Genomic DNA, 23,810 nt, shown 5'->3' with positions numbered 1-23,810 from the left:
GCATAGCGCTTTCGTTCGACTATAATCCGAGTCTAGCTCCTGCATTAAGCCCTTCAGCCAAATGCCGAAGGTCAGATGACGTGGGCCGTCTTAGGTGTCGCTTCGCTGAGCGTGATTCTTCGCACTCCTATTTCTGCGATTCCTAATTTTGCCCGTGCTCTCGATGCAGCGCCTCCCCGTCTGACTCAGCTCCTGAATCTCAAGCAGAGGGCCAAGCGCCTCAGCTGTGGCATTTCATTTCCTTTTATTCAGCTTGATCGTGAAATACCAAGCTCTTGCAGCCATGTCAAGAGGTAAAAACAAACGTGTGGCTCTGTGGGTTATCCCTCATACACAAAGTCACTCGTGTTTGCCCCACAGCAAACGGAGCGCGTATGGGCACACCGGCCGCGCTCGCCTCATCACGGACGCACTCCGTAGGGTAACCGGCGAGTTACAGCTTCCATTGAGCTTCTAATACTCCCGCACTCCACCACCTTCTCTTTATTGATTAATTAACGGATGCGACTGGCCTCAGCAGCGAGGACGCTGCGAGCCCCGGCGCAGCCCCGGCGGCAGGGCCAGGCCACCCCCCGGCGGCGGCCGCGGGCCCCCTCGCGCCGCGCGGGAAGGACCGTTGGGCCGCCGCGCCGTTCCCGCGTGCCCCGCCGGCCGTGGCCCCGCGCGTGACGGGCAGGGGCGCGGCCGCCGGGCGGGGCGGGCGGAGGGCGCGGGGCCCCGACGGGAGGGGCGGGAAGGGCTCGCGGCGCGGCGGGGCCGCCGTCGGGTGGGTGCGGGCGGCGCTGCGCCGGCCGCCGGGCGGAGGGGAGCGGAGGGCGGAGGATGCGGGCGGGCGCGGGGCGCCGCCGAAGAGCGGGCTTGTCTGCGTTAGCCGGCAGCGTCTGCGCGGGGCCGGAGCGTGTGGAGGAATCCGCCGGCAGCCCCGGGGCGAGGGCAGGGGCCGGCGGCCGGTCGTGCCCTGCGGCGGAGCGCCCGGGAGCCGCCGGAGGGGGGTGCTAGCGGCGGGGCCGCCCAATCCGCGCGGGGCCGGCCCCTGTGATTGGCAGCGGCGGCGGGGGGGCGAGCCCGGCTCGCTCGCTCTGCCTTCCCCGGAGAGTTTCCCAGCGGGGGCGGCCGGGGCTGCCTCACCCCTCGGCGCTGCCGGCATTTCCCCCCTCGGGGCTGCTGCCGAGCGTTGAGCCGGGGGAGACGGCGGCGGCTGCAGCGGCAGAGAGCGAGGGAAGCAACCACATGAATCGGTTTCTCTCTGTATCCGGCTCCGGGCAGAGGCGGCGACCATAGCGGGGAGGAGGGGAGAGGGGGGAAAGCGGCTACTGCAGCGGTAGCGGCGGCAGCAGGGGGGCTCCCCTTGCCACCTTGCCGCCGAGGTGGGTAGCGGGGGCGCAGCGTGCGGGAGGGGCCCGGCCGCGGGCGGGAGGCACGGCGGGTAGCGGCTCGGTAGCCGGGCGGGCTGGGGGTGCCGCTGCCCGGGCCGCGGCGGCGGGCGCTGCGAGGCGGCTGGATGCCGGCAGGCAGCGGGGAGAGGAGAAAAGTTGCCGATGGCGCCCGGGAGGGTGCCCCGCGGGGCGGCGGCGTTGTTGCTCGTGCTCCGCCGCTTCGCGCGGGGCCGCCCCCGCTGTGCGTGGAACGGGCTTTCGCCGGGGCCGGGACCGGGGGCTTTGGGGCGTGTTGTTCAAGTTCTCTTTTCGCTCCCGCTTCGCTGCTCTGCCATTGTCGGTTTCACCGTGCGGGCTGCAGATACCGCCGTCGCTCGTCTCCCGGGCTCAGCAGCCCGAGGGGTGCAGTTCCTCCCGCCCCCCCGGCCCCTCTCCCCTCCGCGCTCGGTTCCCGCGCTGCGCTGCACCAGACCCGCCGGGGCGCGCGTGTGCGTGGCGCCTCACGCGGACCTCGCGCGGTCCCTCCCCTCCCACTCGCGCGTGTCTCCGTGGGGCGGGGGGGGGTGTGCGCGCCGCGGTGCAACGCGCCCCCGCCTGCGCCGCCTCGCGTGGGGGGCGGCCGTCACGTTTGGTTTCTTTTCCTTCCCCAGGTGCTCAGGGACTGGTGCTCGCCGAGGCGTTCGTCCCCCCCGCCTGGAGTGACGCGGCTTCGGCTGCCAAATGTGCGGAGGGGAGAGACTTTTGCTCAAAATCCCCCGATCGTAAATACACAGAAAGCGGAAGAAGAGCCACCGCCGAGCAGCTGCGGGAGGAGGGGAGGGGGACGGCAATATCGTTTCTGCTGTAGGCAGGGAGGCTGATGGCGGAGTTTGGCAGCGGTGGCGGCACCGGCGGCGGGGGGCTCCCGTCCTCCCCGGGGCCGGCCCAGGGGAAGGTGGCCTTCAAGGCAGGAGATGGGGAAGGAGGAGGAGGCGGCGGCGGCGGCGGGAGATCCCGCTTTGACAGCGCAGGCAGCCGGGTCTCCAACGGGGACTGTGCCCTGCCGGGAGCCGGCGACGAGCCGGGATCAGCTGCTCCTGCCAGCCCGGGGAGCAGCAGCAAAGAGAAAGGATTTACCACCGGCCAACAACGGGAAGGCAAACCCGGCATCCCCCGGAGGAGCAGCATAATTAAGGTAAGAGCACTTGCTCCTCCCCATCGGGGTCTTGGCTCCTTCCCTGTGACACAGGCAGGGCGACAGATTTGGCTCACGGAGCCTTGGCCCTAGCTGAAAGGATAGGGGGCTTTTTTCTTTCTTCCTTTTTATTTTTTTTTTTTTTAATTTTTTTTTATTCCTGTGGTGAGGGGACTTGATTTTTGCTTTGTCGGAACTAGATGACAGAGGGTGGCTTTATACACATCCACGCTCGGGCGTTAGGGAGAGCATCGTGTCTTGAGGTTTATTACAACAGAAGGCTCTAACTCCTGGTGGAGAAGGGGAGAGAAACTGGCTGGTGAGAAGACAACATGGGCACCAGCCTGGCAGGGAAAGAGACGTGGATTACACAGTATCCTTGGTGTTTGGGATGCACCTGTGCAGAGCAGTTTTGTGGCTCCATTGGCTTGTCTGTATGACGGGCGCACGGCAGGTGATGAGAGACGTGGGATCTCATTGGGCTGGGGGTGGGAGAAGGTGGAATAGGAGCATTCTTCTTGTTAGAAGTGACAGCTCATTTAACAGTAGGCTGCGTTGTACTTCACCTATAGAAACATCTTTGTTTATACTTAGCTCTGCATATTCGGAATGTGACTGTTTCAGCTTGAAAAGTAGGGGGAGCATCGACAGTAGAATGTAGGTAGGGCAAAAAGGAATGGGAGTGTGTTTATAATACAGTTCTTTATACAAATAAACTTGTTCTATTTTCTTAAATCCACGGCTCCTGACAGATGACGCTGTCTTGGGTTAGCTTTCCCAACTCCAGTGAAACGGTTGAGAGTACAGAGAGAAATGACTCCACTGGTGTAACAGCTGTACTAGCTGTAAAATGAAGCACAACTTCAAGCACTTAACAGCTGAGTTTGCTCAAGATCAGCTAGATCAAAATCAAGCTACATTTGTTGTTGTCTTAGATATTTATATGCCGCCACAATCAGCTGTGGTAGGTTGACCTTGGCTGGATGCCAGGTGCCCACCAAAGCCGCTCTGTCACTCCCTTACTCAGCTGGGCGAGGGAGAGAAAATATAATGAAAGGGTTGTGGGTTGAGATAAAGACGGGGACAGATCACTCACCGATTACCATCACGGGCAAAACAGACTTGACTGGAAGAAATTAGTTTAATTTATTACCAATCAAACAAGGGTAAGGTAATGAGAAATAAACCCAAATCTTAGAAGTACCTTCCCCCCACCCATCCCATCTCCCTGGGCTTAACTTTACTCCCCAGTTCTCTGCGTCCTCCCACCAAGCAGTGCAGGAGGACGGGGAGTGGGCATTGTAGTCACTTCATCACACACTGTCTCTGCTGCTTCTTCCTCCTCGGGGGGAGGCTTCTCACACCCTTCCCCTCTTCCAGTGTGGGGTCCCTCCCATGGGAAACGGTCCTTCATGAACTTCTCTAATGTGGGTCCTTCCACAGGTGGTGGTTCTTCATGAACTGCTGCAGCATGGGTCCCTTCTGTGGGGTGCAGTCCTTCAGGAACAGTCTGTTCCAGCGTGGGTCCCCCCTGGGGTCACAAGCCCTGCCAGCAAACCTGTTCCAGCCTGGGCTCCTCTCTCCACGGGTCCTGCCAGGAGCCTGCTCCAGCACAGCTTCCCACGGGTCCCAGCCTCCTTTGGGTATCCACCTGCTCTGGCATGGGGTCCTCCACGGGCTGCAGGTGGGGATCTGCTCCACCTCCATGGGCTGAGGCGGGACAGCCTGCCTTGCCCATAGTCTTCACCACAGGCTGTAAGGGAATCTTTGCTCTGGTGCCTGGAGCACCTCCTCCCCCTCCTTCTGCACTGACCTTGGTGTCTGCAGAGCTGTGTCTCTCACATTTTATCACTCCTTTCTCTCTGGCTGCATTGCTCTTGGCCAGTCCCGTCCCACCCCTTCTTAAGTATGTTATCCCAGATTGCTACCACCATTGCTGATGGGCTTGACCTTGGCCAGTGGCAGGTCTGTTTTGGAGCCGGCTGGTGTTGGCTCTGTCGGACGCAGGGGAAGTTTCTAGCAGCTTCTCACAGAAGCCCCCCCTGTAGCCTGCCCCCCCCCCCCGTCATACAAACCCAATATATTCTACCCCTCACCTCTGTGAATCACTTAAATTTAAGAATTACTGTTAAAATCCACATTCATCACACAATCTTCACAAACTTCAGTCACATCAACAGAAAAAGAATTCCCTGCACCAGAATCAAAATCACACCATTACAACACTGAATGAAGTGAACAATTTACACACACAATCCACCCTTCATCCCTTCACCACGATTAAAGCCACAGAAATACCCCACAGTCATTCCACTCTCTGACATCGTTCAGTCCGTCTTTTGCCCATCACCTCTGTTGTTCTTATGGCTGGAAGGTAGAAAAACCTGTGTGGAAATGCAAGACTAGGTATCTCAAGTTGTGTTACAGTCTCCTGGACCTTGCTATAAAAACCAAGGGGAGAGCAAGGGCAGTCAGCAGTGGAACACATCTGACCGGCTGCACCCACCCTTCCTGTTCCAGCAGTGATGCTGGGTGTGTACGTTTGAGAGTGTGTGTGTGTGTGTTAAAGAAATAACAATAGACAAGGGGCAACTGAGCTTGGTGTTGGAATAGCTTGCTTTTTTTTTTTTTTTAACTGGATTTGCCAGTGATTTTTTTTTTTTTTTTTTTTTTACAGATCTGCTATTTCCTAACACTGTTTTGTTTCTTCTGTGGTAGCCCAAGAAAGATACTAGCATTGTTTGCAGTGTGTGTCATGCCATCAGGCTATTTTGTAGTGTATGATTTGATCATACAGCAACCTTCTGTCTCTCTGGGGACCAAACAAGGATACAATACCTAGGGATTCGTGATACGTTAAGATCAAGAAGCATGAGATAAAGAAATATGTTTTGGATTACATTTCATGAATACCTAAGTCAAGGTTCTTAGTTTCTACAGAAATGACAGCACTTTGAAATATAAAGTTATTCAACTTTCTGCTGTTATTACTGATGAATACCATTTTGCAAATGTGAACAGTAATCTGTTTAGCTGCCAAGAACTGATTACTACAACTTTGTGTTACTGTTTGAATAATTATGATGAGTGGAAGAATCTGTCAATGTTACATTTAAAGTTATGTGGTACATATTTATTTTAGGTATGACTGTTTTAATGCTGGGAAAAATCGTTTGTTGTCATATATACTGAATATTCTTCTGCCTGCTTAGTTCAGCAATTCATTTTGAACCTGGTTGCATAGGTGCCTAGTTTTCGATATGAAACCTTCTGGAAAATCTGGCACGAGTAGGAAACCTTAAGATACTTCTTGTCTGCTCTTGCAGAACAGAAGTCTGTAAAACAGAGTGGGAAAAGTAAAATGTTATCCATTTTCCAAAATGTTCCTGGAGTTTTTGTAACATATCGATGATTTAAAACTGCTCTTAAAGAATATATGGAGTAACCCCAGGAAACAGGTCTGTCCCATGCAGATGCAGGTTTCATACTTTCAAGCAAAAGACAACATTGCTAGTTGATCTGTAAAATGCATGTTTATGGAACATCTAATACTTTAAATGTTTTGCCTGCCGATTACTGTGTAGGCTTTTGAGTCACAAACAGAAAATTGCCATTTGAATAATAGTTCCAGTTGAGATTAAAGTCTTTAGAACTGCATGTTTGTGCATGAAAATCAGGAGCACAGAAATGTATTTTGTTTTGGTTTTAATCTGTGCTTCCATTGGTTGTCTGGCTTTCATAACTTGCTCTCAGAGCAGTTGCTGACTTTTTTTCCTTTCCTTCCTTATGTGCAGTCTCTGTTCTTTCTCTTTTTTCACGGGTTCCACGTTTTTATTTATTTTGTGCACCTGCATAATTTTTTGTTTGTTACAAGAGGATATATACTTTTTGAGGTTGAAGTGTTATCGGGGACGATGACGGGTAGTAGGGCCTGTGTTACTGGAAGAACCAATGTGATCTTCATACCATGGTAGGTTACTTGGCCTTTCACTCATATAAAAGCTATGTTTAGGCTGAAAGTGTTAAAGGTTGTACCCTCCAACTGGAGCAAATTTTGTGGAATAGCCTATTTCATTGCTTACCTTTGCTGAACCAAATTTGGGGTCTAGGGACTGCATATCTGTGTTTATGGAGACTTTGCCACTTTCTGTTTCTTACTCTCCATATTTATGATATTCTGATTTGTCAGAGGTGATGGTGACAACAGGTCATTCATTCATGGGATTCAGGCTCTTCGAATACCTGATTTGTGAACTAATTTATGTACCACTTAGTTGTATGTAGTAGTTTTTTTGGTCACTATTTTGTTTTTCCATATTCTCATTGGTGCAACTAACTATGGTTTCCTGTAATGCAATTTCCTACAACAGTTCCTATAATACTCTGTAAAATGAAATTCCACTGAGTCCATCTTGCAGTTCAAAGTGTATTTAAGCATCCTGTGAACGTCTCTTAGCTCAAAGAAAACAGCCATATAGAGGAAAGAAGGAGAGACCCAGCATCTACTTTCTTTCTCCACACCTTTTCCCCTTTGGAAACAAAACCCTACAGTGTGAGCTGAATTCTTGCTAATTACAGAAGGTCTGTGTGGAAGACACGAATGCCCTAACAATAGAAGATTCTTTGCTCAGAGGTGTGCTAATTGACACCGAAATTGACACAACAAAACAAGCATGTATTTAGGAAACAAGGCTGTGATAGATAAGCTACTCCTCCATCTTACCTTGGGCAGGCTTTCAAAGCACAGATTTTTCTGAGGAGCTGTTTCTGGGTTTATTTTGTTTGTTTGCTTCTTAGTTTCTTCTTGTTGATTTATTGTAGATCTAACTGATCTCTGGTTTGTCAGCTCTGAACTGCTAACCTGCAGCTCCATAAATCCTGGAGCTTGCTTTTAGAGAATACTCTGGTTTCTTGGACTCTCTGCTAGTGCACGGAAAGTTACTAGCACCTACCGGTATTTGTATTCCTCCTTCCTCCTCTACTGCTTACTTCTTGTGTACTGACTGCCTAATTTAAAAAAAATATAATCTGTATTTTAAAACAGTACTTAACATCATATAGTAGTTCTTCCTGAATAATTTTCTGTCATACCAAAGACGTAATTAGGCATATATATAAGGCAGTTTATTGTTAACTGTGACATTGGACCGAGTTATGTCACAGCCACTGAGTGGGTATGTTGTGCATTGCATTGGGTATATATTTTAATGTGCATTAGTACTTTTTGTGGACCGCTGTAATCAAAATTTTATTTGGATATGTGTAACACAATTAAAAAAATATAAATATGTTTGTATAAATGTATGTGTGAGGATACTCACTTTACCCAAGTTAATTGTGTAATTTAGTTAGCTTATGTACTATAGCCCATGAAGAGAAAGTATTGTTTCCAAAATATGACTTGGAGTGAGAGCTTAATTTGGATGAATTTAACTTCTCTGACTTCTCTTCTGGAAGAGCTTATCTCTCTTATTTCTGTTGACTGAGTGAAGAGCTTGGCTAGCGTGAATAATAGGAACTCCTTCACTCCGTCCACCCTCAAAGCCTTAGAGTATGCACAAAACATGTTCAGCATGTTCAGTGGTGAAAAATCAATTAATGGAATTTAAAAATTATTATGAATACCTGATGAGATTTTCTTATGCCTATTATCAGGCTTGATCAAAGATATGACTATTAGTTTAGCCTTTTTATAAACTAGGAGTTAGAGCAGTGGACTCCTACCCATGGTTCACAGATAATACATTGCTCCCATGGTTTGATTGCATTCATGGAAGATGAAAAATTTTAAACTGAGACTGACAGGACAAGTTAATTGCATAGTTTCCCAGCCTTTGCAGGTCCACGGGAGATACTGATGATGATGTTTGTATTATTCCCACTGACTCGATTAAAAAAACCCTGTTAAATAAAATTTGCCAATTGTCTATCTTTAAGGGCTAGATTAAGTTAAAATGTAATACTAGGACATTGATTCTAAAAAACTTATCTTTGCACACAAATGTGGGCTTGTGTTCACGGTTCAGAAATCTAAATAGACTAGCGGGTAGATTTTGAAGGAAGAAAGGTGTATAGTGATTTGTTCAACATACATGGAGAAGAGGGAAATATGATAAAAAGCAGCAGCATATGTGTGTTAAAGAATGTTGAAAAATAGGGCTGGAAGAGACCTCAAGAGGTCAGTCTACTCTGTTTCACTGTTTTGCTACAGGATCAACTGTTGGTAAATTTCAGTATGATGTTCTTTGTCTTTTAATCACCTTTTGTTTGTGATCCTTCTATGCAAACAGTCCTCTTTGTATAGGGGCAAAAGCAATCATCTGCAGAGTTTAAAAGCTTGTAGTTGTCCTGTTGACTGCATTCTAGTTATTTAGGTCGTATCTTCAATTTGTCAGGTTCTTTCTGATTTTAACTTACCTTCTAATATGCATGCAGCTCTTCTGTCTTCAGGGGCACAGCCAGTTTTAACTATGCTGTCATTTCCATCATGCAATGATACATGATTTTTTTGTTGTTAAATAATTGTAGTTTATGGGTTTTAAATACAAGTTCAAATTCGATACTCCACAGTTAAAATAAAAATCAAGTTATTTTTACTCTTTACTGCCTGTAAACTGGGCAATATGATGTTGCAGAATCTAGTTGAGAAATACAAGTTATGAGGAAAGGTCTTTCCTTCTAAATATATTAAAATAATAGGCAGTAAGTACAAATTTATAATATACTTGCTAGATTGTAGCATTGGCATAAAGAAGGGTGCATTGAAAGAGGATGGTTTGTTTGTCTTTATGGAGAGCAAGTAACAAGTGTCATCTTTCTCTTTTTCTATTGCGTTTAGAAAGACTGTCATTATTGTTTTACAGTTGATTTTAACATCTGGCATGCCTTTTAATCATGGGGTAGTGCTATCACTGTACTTCTCCCTGTTGTAGGAGAATATGTATGGAGCTATCCTTTGGAAGGATGTGTCGCCCATCCTCTTGACCGCAGTGCATGTCTTAATTTCTACTTAAATAGTTTCTTTTCAAGAACAGTCAGTATAGAGTCATCTATCCCTTGCTTCTGAAGAGGAGCATGCCTGAGTTCACCCACCGTTTCCCTCCTAGACCTTGACCTTGCAAAACACCAATGTTCGGGACAGTGAAGAGTGCAATATAGCACGTGACTGGAAGTCAGCAGTACTGAGGCTCGCAGTGTTAAGTGGTACAGCCTTGGGAAAGTTAAATAGATGTGATTCATTTCTGCCTCTCCTGGGATTCCTTTTAGTGTCATTTGACCCTTTGGAATAGATACTGAAATATCCCAGAGTGCCTCAGATTGTGTACTGTGTTAAGGGATCTTTGCGGATACCAAATCCTCATGTTCTGGAAATTGTAGCACGTAGTTCATAAGCACAGGCAGGCAGGAAGCGCCTTTGAACAAACAAACAAACAAACAAAGCCCTTTTCAGAATAGCGTCTGAGAGTTTTATAAAATGAAAAATATAAAATAACAAGATATTAAGCCAGATTTTCATATTTACTGTAAAAATATTTAATCAAATTTATTTGTGGGTTTTATTTTGGTATGAGAAATAGGTACCTTACAAATACGTAGCAGATAATTGATAATATGCATATTAGTGTCACGACTATCCTAATACCTGTGCTAAAACTGCTGGAAATTACTTGATATTTCCTCTAAATTATGAGATGATCAGTACTGCAGAAGGAAAAGACCTGTTGCTCCTTTGTTAGAAAGCACTTCCACAGAATTTTCAGGTTCTTTTTATAGTTGAGCTTCTGTGACTGTAACTTCTTTTTTATTTCCTTATTCTGGGTTTTTTTTTGTCCTTTCCTCTTATGAACATTATTATTTTGCCTTCACTAAAAAAGGCAGAGCATTTTAAGGTTCTGTGTGTGCTTTGATGTGTTACCATCCATGTATGAGAACATATCCCTGTTCTTAACTGTCCTTTTTAGTCTAGGGTAGGAGAGGAAGAATGTGAAATTCTGCAGCATCAGAACTGTCTGTGTGGGTTGTTTTATGAAGCACCTCTTTACGATGGAAAATCCTGGATTCTTTATGTGTTTCATTACCTAGTTCCCGATGGTAAAAATGTTTGACATTGTCATCTGTTTACTTTAACTGCATTCCTTAAAATAAAGTGTAAATTTGTACAAATAATTCTTTGTATTATTAAAGTGTAATTTGGACTAAAAGGACAAGAATTCAGTTCACTGTAAAAGCTTTAGTTTAGATTGTTTTCTTCCTACGAGTTATTGTTGGTGTTTTTAGGATAGGCAGTTGTTTATTGAGTTTAGGTGACTCCTGTTAATGGTACAGGAACAGTTACCATGCTTCTTCCTTCAGTAAATTAGGAACAGAATCTTTCATGTACATATTGTGAGAAAAGCTAGTTTCTGAGTTGCTGAAATAATACTTATATTCACTGCACTATTTATGTGTTTACAAATGCATACGTTTTTGCTACATAAGGCAGGAAAAACTCAGTAGTAGTTGGAAATAAGTTGCTTCAGGAGATAGCTTGGATTGACTGAAATGTATTTTGCCATTTACAGGGAATGCTCACTAAATCAGTTTTTTTTAGATATGCTGATAGCCGATTGTTGCAAAAAGCAATTCCAGTCTGAATCCTAGAGTTAAAGACTAATATTAATGTGAGATGAGAATGTATTTAGTCATGGCACATTACTACCACATAGTGGAGAAAGCTAGGGCAGACATAAGTAGTTTGAGTTCGGATAGTACTATGTTTTTCTTGCTTTTGAAGAGCCCCCAGAAGCATTTTATGCCTTATTGCATGTGTTTCATTTGTTAAAGTCCAACTCTCCTTTATTTTCTCTTTTTTTTCTCCCCAGTAGTAGTAGTTGCAGTGATGCATCTCACAAGCATTGTTTGAGGTTGACATTTTTCAGCTTTATTTCTCATCTGAAATAACGCATACCGTGTGCCTCATGCTTGGTCCTTCTTCAGCGAGTGGCCAGCCTGAATCAGAATTTGCTCTGAGAGAGGTGGTATAGTGTGAAGGCACTGAGTGCTTTTAGTTGTGTTATCTTTTGGTGTGTTGTAGATTCAGAAGTAAAGCTGCGGAAGAATTCATAACGTTACTCTTTTACCACCCTGCTTGGTCTGGTTCCAGTTTGTGTCACCCTGTCTGTTCCCTCCCCTTCTTTGATCTCTCCCCATCCCTCCTACAGCTTGGCTTGTCTGCTTCAGCAGAAGGGAGAGGGCAGATTCTCTGCTTTGCTTCTTTAATAGCTAGTGGAGATCCTTCGATTCCCAGCGAAGTGCTAGAACAGAGCAGAGCTCTCTGTCTGGTCTGTGCAGCGCTGCAATAGTTCATGTCTGCTGGTGAATCCCCCAAAAGGAGTAACAAAAAGGGAGTGCTGACTCCAGTGCAAGGCTGTCAACCTTCACGGGGGGGTTGAGTTCCACAGGGTTTTCAGCCTGAGCTTACGATGAAGGCTGACTGCACGGCTTAGGGTAGATGCATCTGTTACCCCAGTTTTCAAAAGCTGCCAGCCCTTGTGAATTTGAGAAATTCTGCCAGGGTCAGACCCAAGGTCCGTTTGGCTCGTCAGCTTGCCTCCAACAGCAACTGCTATGGGGTAGAAGAACAGAAAAAGCCTCCTTTCCTGACATCTGCTCCCAGCCTGAAGTGATTTGGAGCTAAGATATCTTTGTGTTTAATAATCCTCATGACGTTTATTCCCCTGTAATTGTCAGAGGCCAGTTTGACTCGTGGAAGCTTTTCATCACTGTAACGTCCTGTGGCAGTTTCTTAACTATGTGCTGTGCGAAGAAGTCCTCTTCTGCCTGGTTTTACCTGGCAGCTACTTACCTGTTTACCTGCTGTCCCCTGGTCCTTGTGTTGGAAGAGTACTTTCTCTGTTCCACAGATGAGTTCAAAGGTGTTCATCATGTTTGCTTTACGTCATCTTTTTTTTTTTTTTTTTTTTCCCCCCAGGCTAAAGAATCTTAATGTATTGAGTTGTTCCACCTATTTGAAGCTTTTCTGTGATGGTGGTTTTTTTTTTCCTTTCCTTTTTTTCGTTCTGGTCCATTTTATCTATTTTTTCCTTCCATTTTGTTAGTTTTTTGCACTGTGGAACTGAAATAGTATTCCAAATGTGCCGGCCAGATTTATAAATCAATGGCATTATGAAGGTTTAGCAATATTGTGATACTAAGTTGAACTGTAATTTATTTATTTTTAGTGTTGTCCTCGTCAAATATTTAAACGGTATCACTGTCGCTAATTGGCAATGGGAGAGTGCTGTTAAAACCTTTTACTAAATATTTAAAACCACCTCTTTGAAGAACTGTGTAAGGATGTCTGTGCTGGTGATGATGCTTGTGTTGGAAGTGCCTGGCATTAACATTGCAGGAGGCTGAATTTCTGTTAGAAATCTTTCAACATGGTATAAAGTCGTTTTGTGGTGCTGGTGGCAGAAAACGTTGCTGATTAGCACATCTAGCTTCTGGCTATGGTTAAGTGCATTTGTTTGCCCAGTAACAGAATAAAATGGCATGGACATTGTATAAAGCTGAAAAATATAGTCCTAATAACAGTGCTTTCATTTTATAGTAAGCTGTTAAATGTGAAAGAAAGAGGAAGGACCTTGTTTTTGTAAATGCAATCTGATAGTATTTTGGATGTCCTAGATTTCTGAGTTTTAAGGTTCTTGCCCAACACTCATGTTAAGGGATTATTTTATTCAGCCTTTTTATTTCTTTTACATTTATTATGTGTGAAGCTCTTCAGGACACTTATGTCAGAGTCCAGAAGAACCAAGAAGGTATTTGTGGACTTCAGGAAACTCAGACAAAGTATTAACAATGAGATCATATAGCTTCCTGACAACAGGAGAGCATCTAGCGTTTCACCCTCGGAGAGTAATTCCTTTGAGGATTAAAAAGGTTGCTAAATGGTTACAGTAAGCAACGAAGGATAAAAATAACTGGAAGTTTTTAGGTTCCACAAGGGTATACAACAGCATTACTTTGGAAGGAAATCCCAACACTTTGTCACTTGAGCTGTTGAAAGTAGAAATGGTGTGAGGTGTCTGTTAGGACACCGTCCTGAGTTTTTCTTGGGATTATCTACACACACCCATGCACCCACCCACTCCTTCCCTCCCCCCTCTATTTCTCTTTTGAGGAGGGAAATTGCTTTGTTTTCTTTTTCCCTTCAGAACTTGGTGGCTGCTGAGAAGCAGAGTAGTTCCTGTTAGCCTGTTCCTTCTCAGCTGGGCTGCCGTGTTGAGACAGGAGAAGACACCGCTGTTATTCGTGAGGATTCCTGAGTCCTCATGCTTTTGTGCGTGCACTTTGTGACCAGGTCCAGTGCCTGACTCATAATTTCTGAGCATTGCTGTCAGCAATGTTTTCTTTATGCAATTCTTAAATTCCAAGAGTTTCAGATAATTCTGCTGCTTGTTTTCAAATGTTTGATTATGTGTTATTTTTCTTCTGGTTCAGAGTGACACACACTTGGTTGGAATAACAGGAATAGAGTATGACATGGGTTTACATTGTTTTATGTGTGGAAATTAATATTTCTGTCCACAAATACCGAACTTAACCTCCCAAATTAGTAGTTTAGGAGCTCCTGCCTTGCCAGGAGAAAACTTACTTTTTTTGTCATGGTAATTGCTGATGGATTTTGATATTAACCAGAAATCGTAGCTTAAATGTATACTTTCAGTGTAGTCAGCTGCAGCAAATATGTATTTTTTTTCTTCCAAGTCTGATCCCAAATTCAGCTCTGTCCTCAGTGAGTATATAAAATTCACTGCCATCATTTGTGGGGGTGAGGTAAGGGGAATAAAAAAGAGCCTTGTGATTAAGGCTTTGGCCTCTAAAAAAAGATTTGCAAAATTAACAACTTGCCACAGACCTAAGAAACTAGAATTAATTTTATTTTTTAAAAAATTAGATTCTAATGTTTAGATTTGTAGTACAGTCTACAAACAATCCCTGCATGTATTGGAAATATTCTGATGTGAATAATTAATTAATTTCTCACTTTTTCTGGTGAATTTAGTAAAATTACAGTATGGAATACCATCAGCTAAATGTATCTTTTGACAAGAAAACATACCACTTTACGATTTAACATGGTACCTAATTGTCCACCATGAAACAGGTTTTAACTTAATTCTGTAGATGCTCAGAGTACTTTATCAAGTGGTACTTGTGGCTGAGGTGATGGAGAAGTAAAATATTTCTGATGTGTTCTGTTAAAATGTAGCACAGCTGTTAAATGTGTAAAAGGTTTTTGTATAAACCAAACACAAGTCAAATTCTTTAGTGTATAAACCAGAAATGAAGAGCAACATTACGGTTCTTTTTTCTGTTTGGTTCAGAACCTTACCTCTATCTGCCACGTCACTAAATTTTGTAAGAGTCAAAATTAGTCATAGTGAAAGCTACTCCTTACTTTTCTTTTTTCTTTTGCTTACTACTTAAAATATTTAGAATATAGTTCTGTGCTCTAGAAATGCACATCTCCTAACCCTTACTTATTCTACGTGTCTGATCTGCACCATTTACAACGGTTGGTGGGAGTAAGTCATGGGCTCCTACTGCAGACTTCTGTTTGCTGCTTTGATAGTAAGCTCGGTGGGCTCTTGTGTTTCGTTTCTTTATTCCAGGATTTTTCGAAAATACAGTACAGAGTGAACTCTTGGTCCATTGATTTAAAAATCTTATATAATTGTTAACAATAAACTTGTATGAACCTTCCTCTTTTTACTTGCCTAGAAGACATCATGAACAAACTTTTGTTTGTTCATGGACAGTGTAAATGGTATTGGTCTTGCACTGATCAGCTGATGATGCAGTTTAAAGTCCTTCATAACCTTTCCTTTCCTTGGATTCTGATTGTATTCAGGATAAAACTGATATTACTGAATATCCCTGTCCATGAAATTGGCTTGCAGGAAGTCCTCATAAAAAGAGAGCTCATAAGCATCGTAGTAACACCTTCAGCCTGATCCTTGAACTTTTTGGGACTCCCCAGCTGAATTTTCTTCCTTTTTTGCTTTAGGTCCCCCTATTGCTTTAGACAGTGCGTACTCTTTTGCTTACTTTGATTGTCCTTTTCTTTGGTTAAACTGTACTGCAGCCCTTGGAGATGAAGTGTATGAAGTACATGCTTTGCGTTCCTGTTACGTTTGCCTACAGTACTGTCTAACCCTAACATTCAAAAATTACAAGTCAATTCCTCAAACTAGGATTTTTTTCAAAAATCAGAAGACATGAGAATTAAGGTATTGGCTTCCTTTTAGCGGTCCTTTGATTTAAGCCATTCTGCGTGTGCACCATATTTTCCAAGTCTTGGCATAGGAATGTGTGAATACGTAGAAAATTTATGTTAATTTGGAGATCCTAAGATCTAAGTATTCATAAGGATTTTAAGAAAACACCAAATACCATCAGATTTGCCTTAACATTTGGAAGACCATTTGATTATTATACAGACAGCTGTTATGTGGGGCAGATAACATTAGGTAACTGAATATAATACTGATAAACCGTTTTCATTTTACTTTTTATCAATTTACATACTTTGTCTTACTCTTTTGTGTTGGTTTTTTTTTTATTATTAGCAAGACTACCAAGGTGCCAGTGTATATTTTAAGTAGTTTCAAACTCCTTTCAGCAAGGATTTCACGAGTTTTGTAGTTAATTGTCTGATGTGTAGTTATGTTTAGAAAGAATGCTAATGCTAACTGTTCTTTAAATTGTTCCTATATTTAAACTACTTGAGCAATTTGAGAGCAATTACCATATATTTCTGAATTGTGTTAGAATAGAGGCCCTGCAAGCTTCATCCACATACAGTGGTGGTAATAGGAATCAGATGTTCACAAGGTTCTGTTTAGCTGACTGTTTATGAAAATTTCTGTAGAGGAAGAGAAATTGGAATAAACAGCTCTACGAAGCTCTCAAAACTTACAACTGGTTGCAAAAATCCGAGGACCTAAAGTATACCAGTTAAAAAAACAAAAAGACGTTCTGATAGTTAAAAATTGTTAAAATGCTGTTCTTGACAGGCAGATCTTCAGAAGAAAGAGTGAGGCCTCAACTTAAAGCTCTTAAATTGTTATACTAGAAAGGAAAAAGAGTATTTCTGTCTTATTTCAGGCCAACAACTTGGCAAGAATTTAAATCTGAGTCCAAGGTTTCTGAAATGAGAGGCTTGAGAATGTTAGCCGGTTTCAGGGCTGGTAATGAAGGGGAAATACAATGATTTCAGAGACAGCTGAGAGATAAATCAAAGTCGCAATGTTTAAAGGAGTAACTTGGAAAATGTAGAATTATCTATGATAACAAACAGAAGGAGGTGTGTTAAGTGTTGGTATTGTATATGTTCCTTGTTGCAAAGTAGTAGAGCGGTTTTTGAGAGCCAGGGAAAAAAACAAGGGATTTCTGGTTGTGGATCAGGATGAGTTTTATGCCAAGAATAATGTGACTGAGTGAGGCAAAATATTTTTGATTCCTTTACCTACAACTTTGGTAGCTCATAAATGATTTCAGCATGGTATAGCGCAGTGGAAAGCTACACTTACCAGTTTTTTATGGTAGTGGTTTTTTTTCTTTCTTTCTGGGATGCCAGTTAATTTCTTGCTGGAAAGTGTCTTGGGAGATCTTATTGTGAGAGGCAGTTGCTGAGCAGCAGCAAAACCCGTCTGTGACTTGTCAGATCATCTTCTCTCAGCATTACAGTGTATGAAATTAATGTGACATTTCTTAACTCCCCTTCTGGAAACACAGCTCTTTTTATGATGGCTCTTAGTTTGTAAGATTTCTTTTCTTAATACAGGTGGAATAAAATTTTGTGTCTAATGTATTTTTATTTTGTTTCTACCCTGCTTTTAATGAGAGCCATGGTCACCTCAGGGAGGAAGCTGCATTTTCTCTCCTATGTTCCAGTGGGAAAACGAACATGACTGCCATTCTTGCATCTGCTACACTGAGGAAAGGGAGACAACACTTTAGAGAAAATAAAACATGTTTGGACTTCTGTCTTACATTGCACTACTGCTCAGGAGTGAGAAATGTTCTCATCCAGCTGTGGTTACGTACATGGTAGGAAAATTCTCTTCACTGTGTCTGTGGTCATTCTGTGTGTTAGACTAGCTGCAGTTCTGTGAGGCAGAAATTCTGCTGTTTGAAACTTCCTCATTTCTGTCTCTGTTGTTTTTGTAGCTTGCCAAACTCATTACTTGTTCTAAATCAGCAATGAAAAGCCATTTCTCCTTGCCTCCAGGAAATCTTTGTTTTAACGTAATTTGTTACTGTAAAACACGATGAGAAATGTGCTAAAACTGTAGGAGACTTTGAACTGAACTGTTACTAAAAAATGCAGTTATTTCACATTTTAAATTTTCTTTTGGTGTTCACAATAACTGATTGGGAGAAGATGACACCTGCTAGAATTTTATAACCCTGTTTTGTTTACAAGTCAGAATTTTTTTAGAAAAAAAATTCTGGTTTTAAGCTGTAATTTCAACCATGAACACTTGAAACATTTCGAAGTATATGGGCATCTCTTCTCCAGTTGCTTGACCAAATCATTTTGAGATGGCTTACTAAAGGTATTTGTTATGCTCAACTTTTCACAATATATTTTCGTCCAGTTACTTACTGCAAAGCTTATTAGGGCTGAGACATTTGTTTGCACTTGTATATCATAAAGAAACAAGGTCTCAGAAATCAATGTAAAGAACAGAGCCATAATCAAGACAACGTTTCTTAACAAATACTTTGGAATGAAATCTGGCAGTTTTTCAAATAGAAGGAAAAACTTGAAAACTTGATGCCAAAAGCCATCTTTTAAAGTGGCATCATGTATCCTTCACTTCTAATTCTATCCACACATTACCTTTCCCTCCCCCCTTCTCCCGTGTTCCCCCCCCCCCCCCTTTCTTAAGTCTTTTGTTAAGAATGACCTTTCTGCATCTAGCCCATCATCCTGTCTCCACTGAAGTAGGCGTGCAGAAGAATGCTTGAATGCAGGGTTTGAGAAGCATGCAAGGAAGGCAAAACTGTAGGTCTTCTAGGCAAAGGATGAGCAACAGGGCAAAATAAGCTGATGGCCGAGTGCCTCATAAATGGATACTAGTCGGGGACAGTCCACTCAGAAAAGTACGGGGAGTGGAGTTGCATGGCTTGGCAAAGGCTGAACTCTTAATAACTAAAAAAGACAACTCAGTCCTGAATGCCCAGGCTGCCCTGGCCCTGATCTATGCGCGCTGGCTGGATTCTAGCACAGGGAAGGACAAGGTATGGAAGAACCACACTGGAGCCCCTCTAGCAACCCAGGTGCTTCACAACAAAGTCACTTGGAGGATATGGTCACGCTATGGCTAGTGCAGCCATCACTGCTGCTTTCGCCTGCTGGGCTGCTTTGCCCTTGGCAGCAGTCAAGGCTGCCAGCCTAGGGAAGCTGGGTGAGAGCTGCAGCAAAGCAGCTTTGGGAAGCCAAGCATCCAGCTGTGCGGCCTCACCACCTCTGTGGAGATTGGGAGGCCTCAGGGAGGTGCACAGGTGCTGTAACAACCTCTCAAGTTCCACAGTGCTTGGGAGCAAGGACAGCATCCTCCATCGTCTCAGAAACCTCAGTGTGGAAGGAGGAGGAGGCAGGCAGTGAAGCTCTGGTCTGTGCTTTGACTTTAATAATAACAAAGTTCAGTGCTCCCCCCCCCCCCCGCCCCATGCCACTTTTTGCAGAGAGAAGTGCAAGGATGAAGTAAATATGTATCATTATCCCTCAATATGGACCTTGTGTTTTTCAGTGACCTATTGCACAAGGTTTTTCTGAGTCGGATGTGGTATTCTCATATTTAGTACCTGTATTTAAACAACAGGTTTTGCTCCCATTATTTTTCAGAGTTTCTTTTTGAACCCTGTACACTTTGGCATCTGTAGCATATCCTGTGGCTCAGAGTTCCATGTCTCAAACGTGTTTGTAAGAAAAAGGTACCTTCTTTATTTTGAATCTGCCAGTTGCTAGTTTAATTTGATGTCTCCTTAATTCTTTTTGTAGGGTGAGATAGTGAGAAATCATTGCTTATTCATGTTCTTTATTTCACTTTGTATTTAATATTGTGATGTCACATTTGCTATCCTATAGAGAGTTTGATGTACAACTTACAAGATACTGGAATAATATTTTTAACACAACAGCTGTCCAGTATACTTGCAAAGAATTCAAGTCTTTTATTAAGAACGTGCTGTGTCCCTCAGCCTCTTTTTCCTTAGAATGTGAAAGTGTCTTGGCCACACCTGGAGTTGCAATGCATGTGAATCTTGTGACGTGTTGACAGTGAGTTTATCTGATTTAACTGTAAGTCACCTTTCACCTGTAGCAGAACTATTCCACAATAGCAGCTTATTTTGACTTCGTGAACTTGAGTGCTGGTAGTAATTTCCCACTGATAGTTTTGGTTACATTGAGCTTCTGAAACATCTGTCACATTAACATCCTCACTTGAAGTTTGGCATTCCTGTTTCTGCATCTTGTCTGTCTGCATTGTTTAAATGTCTCTTCTATTTTATCCTCATTCACTACTAAAGTGTAGTTACTTTCTGTCCTTTCTTATTTGAGTATACAGTGTTACTGTGATTATACAACAAAGGATTAATCTTAAATTGTGTGCTGTTGAATCCTTAATAGCTTTTCTCCACTATTAAAATTTTAAAGATCACAGAAAAGTATTGAAATAAATTGCTGACACTGTTCCTTCTTGGTTTAGATGAAGCCTTCTTCCAGCACATGCTCACTCTGTTTCTTCTAGTTTTGGCAAATGTGCTGAGAATTATTCTTCCCAGGATTAGCCTCTCTAGGGAGATACAAGCTTTATATTCTTTTATTTATTCTCCTCCCCTTCCATTTACCTCTTTCACCCAAATAAAAAAGAAAACCCTTCTTAGTTCTGAAAATGATTGGAATGATTTGATGACTTCTGCTTGTGGGAAAGAGGAAGGTTATTTCTTCATTCTCGATGCTTTTTTCCTCTTTTTAAGGAGTTCAAGCTGGCCTTTTGTTAACAGAAATTGCTTGCTGATTGAATCCATTAACAAAGTTCTTGCATTGAACTTAAGATATCTGTGTCTGTCTCATGGTGGGTACTGGAATTACTTCATCATGCTCAGCGGGGGCAGGAAATGTGTGTATGAGAGATGAAAATGAACAGAAAACTGTTCAGTGATTGTCCATAGCGTTTAGTAATATACTGATGGGAACTGGTGAAGTCCAGTTCATCTGGAGGGTCCTTAGCAGGTCAATCTGAATCATTTGGAACCAGAGAATATTCTGCAGATACGAAAATGACAGTTCTCAGTGTTCATTCCTAAAAGCTGAGGCTACAAGAGAATTTCTTCCACAACTCCTGATTAGGATTCAAGCTTTACTGCTGCCATATTTTTATTACCGATTAATAGAAAGTAAGATAAAACCTATTTGTATTATTTCCATGCTTTTCTATTTTATTTATTTATTTTTTTAAAATTGTAGATCCAAGTTAGAATGTAGATTTATATACAAACCCCAAAAACTTAAGGAAGATGACCTTGTAAATCTGGTTGCTTAGACTGGCAGAATCTCTGCCTGGAGGGTTAACAGGAATTGTGGTTTTGTTTTCAAGTGAGGATTCTTATGTTACTTTCGATACTAGTTGGAGGCTTTGAACTCTGGTGTCTGTCAAGACTTTTGGGAGAAATCTCCTTTTCTCCCAAGGGAAATAACAGAGAATGGTTAGTTCCTCAGACGATGGTTGGACACATTTTCTGTCTAGAGTACTAGAAGCCATAGATAATTTGGAAGTAGAATCGAGAAAAAACAATCTGGACTGTGACTGGTTAGACTAAACAAATGGCAGTTTCTGGGCTACTGAGAAAAAATTTTGGAAACACTTTGGCAACACAGCTGTTGAACAACATGGTAGAATGACTCCAACTTCAGAATCTAAAATTATTTCTGTGACTTATAGAAGTGTATACAGGTTTAGTATCAATGTAATGAGAATACGACCCCAGAAGAAACTGAATCGGTAAGTTTTCTTAGTCAGAAATTTACTCGTTTTATTGCTTGCTCTGCAGTATTTTTATTTTTCTTGGCTATTTTTTCTCCATATTACCCCCCCCCCCCCCCCCCCCCCCCCCGATACTGATCTTTTAAATAAAACAAGGCCAGTGTTATTAATCCTAAGAAGGTGCTAGTGATGATCCTTTTAGCAGAAAACGGGGCTGGGAAGGATCTTGAAGTTACCATGTGTAGCGGGGTTGATGTTGGCCATCAGCCAAGCACCCACACAGCCGCTTGGTTGCCCTCCTCTCCCACACCCAGAGGAGAGAGTAGGAACAGCAGAAGCAAGAAAATTCGTTCAGTCTAAAGACAGTTGAATATGTGGAGAGGAAAGAAAAACAAGCAATGCAAAGGAAATCACTCGGTACCTCCAACAAGCAGACCAATGACCGGCGAAGTCTCTGAGCAACAGCCACATTGGAACATAAATCATCCCCTTCTGCTGCCTGAGTTTTATTGCTCAGCATGTTGTTATGCAGTATGGAATATCCCTTTGACCAGTTCAGGTCATTTGTCCTGGCTATATCCCATCCCATCTTCCTGTTCACCCCTAGCCTGTTTGCTGGAGTGATAGAAAAAGAGCCTTAACGCTGCAAGCACTAACCAGCAGCAGCCAAAACATCGGCGTCTTGTCCACACTCTTCTCTAGTCACAAATCCAAAATTCAGCTCCGTACAAGGTGCTGTGGAGAAAGCTGACTCCATCCCAGCCAGACCGTGGTTTTCACATGTCCCAAATCATCAGAGTAATAGATTTCTCCCAAATAAATACATTATGTATGGTCTAGAGTTCCTCTGTGTGTGTATTTCGGTTTGATACGCTGATGTCTTTTAAAGAAACCACTTCTTGTGGTTTAGTGTCGATGAATGTACAGAATATGATAGATTTGTGATCAGAAAACTTGCTTACAGCTAGTACAGCTTTGCAACGTGATTGCCTTTCAATGCTTAACAGCTCTTTAGAGTACTTAATTTTTTAAATATGACATACATTAATTACAAATTTTGGCTCAGTCTGTGTTAGAGATTGAATCATTACAAAGCTGGCATAGCACACAGGCCATCAAGACTGGCTTTACAAGTGCTATCTTCAAATTTCCCTGGCTGCTGCTAATACCAGTTTCTCTCTTTTCTGCAATTGTACATCTCTTCCTGTAATTTCACCAACTGAAAATAGAGTGGTGTTAATAAAAAAATCTTGAGGCTATCATGTATTTTTATTGACAACAAAAAAAGACAGGTCCTGGTCATTTGGAAAAGGGTGACAACTTACTCCTCTCGGTGCCAGAGAGCTGAAATCTTAGTGAGTTTTTCAAAGTGTAAAGTTTAATTTTAGTAACAGGCAGAGACTTTGATCAATTCTAATTTTCATCTCACGATCTACCCAGTGCATCAAACTTCCTTATAATTTCAGTAATTCTGTTTCAGTTTTTAGGAATGATCTAGTACATGTAGGTCAAAGAGTCTGATAAGATGATAATATTTCAATAACGTTTTAAAACAATTGCTTCTGAGCTGGCAAAAACTTGTCTTGAATTCAAAGAGAAAGTGCTGTGGCTTATGATCTACAGTACTCATGTATTTGGGAAAAGGAAGTTTGTTTTTCACATAAAAACTGTTACACAGAAACTGTAGAGAAAAGACCATAGTTATTGTTCCATTGTTCAGACTGTTTCTTCTATTATACAGGTGAGTAGCTTAGCAGGAATTAGTTTGAGAAATAGGTCATAGATTTTTTTTATCTCCTCTTCTTCGTTTTCTTTGTGTAGGTATTTAGAACAGGACCTTAATTTAACTGCTTTTGAAAATCCCTGTGTATTTTTCTTTATAGAAAAAAATTGGTTTAGATGGTTGATATGATTTATAGATAAAATTTGAAGTTATTATATTTGCATAAACAAAATCAAAGTTTTTTGATTCTCTTAGTTGTTTCTCAGTGTATGTGGGATTTAAAAAAAAGTATTAAAAGCTTACAGAAAATGCAAATCTTCACTTGAGGTGTTTTCCTGTAACTGACTACATTGGCACAAATAGGTGAAATTTTATACATCAATGGTTTTGAATTAAATGAGAGATATATCAAGTGTGTAATTAGAATTAAATAAATTGGCATACATATATTACTACTTCCTGTAGCCATCGGAATATTGCCAGCTGAAGTG

At 42.6% G+C, this 23,810-nt stretch overlaps 1 protein-coding gene across 4 annotated transcripts in view; it reads left to right on the top strand.

The window, feature by feature from the left end:
- The first annotated feature begins 371 nt into the window (after window positions 1–371).
- The window catches only part of PLCL2 (phospholipase C like 2), a 104,515-nt gene continuing 81,076 nt past the window's right edge, over window positions 372–23,810 (top strand). Inside the window, exons 1-2 of one of the 4 annotated variants that reach the window (XM_080386442.1) lie at window positions 372–1,367; window positions 2,027–2,550. In XM_080386442.1, coding sequence (XP_080242568.1) covers window positions 2,236–2,550 — 315 coding nt within the window. In that variant the 5' untranslated portion in view covers window positions 372–1,367; window positions 2,027–2,235. Of the gene's footprint in view, window positions 1,368–2,026; window positions 2,551–23,810 lie in introns of those variants that run through there. The other 3 variants (XR_013927965.1, XM_080386440.1, XM_080386441.1) reach the window with 3 other exon arrangements.

The sequence above is a fragment of the Falco punctatus genome (genome assembly GCF_963210335.1).
Source record: "Falco punctatus genome assembly, chromosome: 4".
In the NCBI taxonomy this organism is placed as follows: Eukaryota; Metazoa; Chordata; class Aves; order Falconiformes; family Falconidae; genus Falco; species Falco punctatus.
The sequence above is the reverse complement of the archived record's forward strand: the minus strand, read 5'-3'. Positions and strand labels throughout refer to the sequence as shown.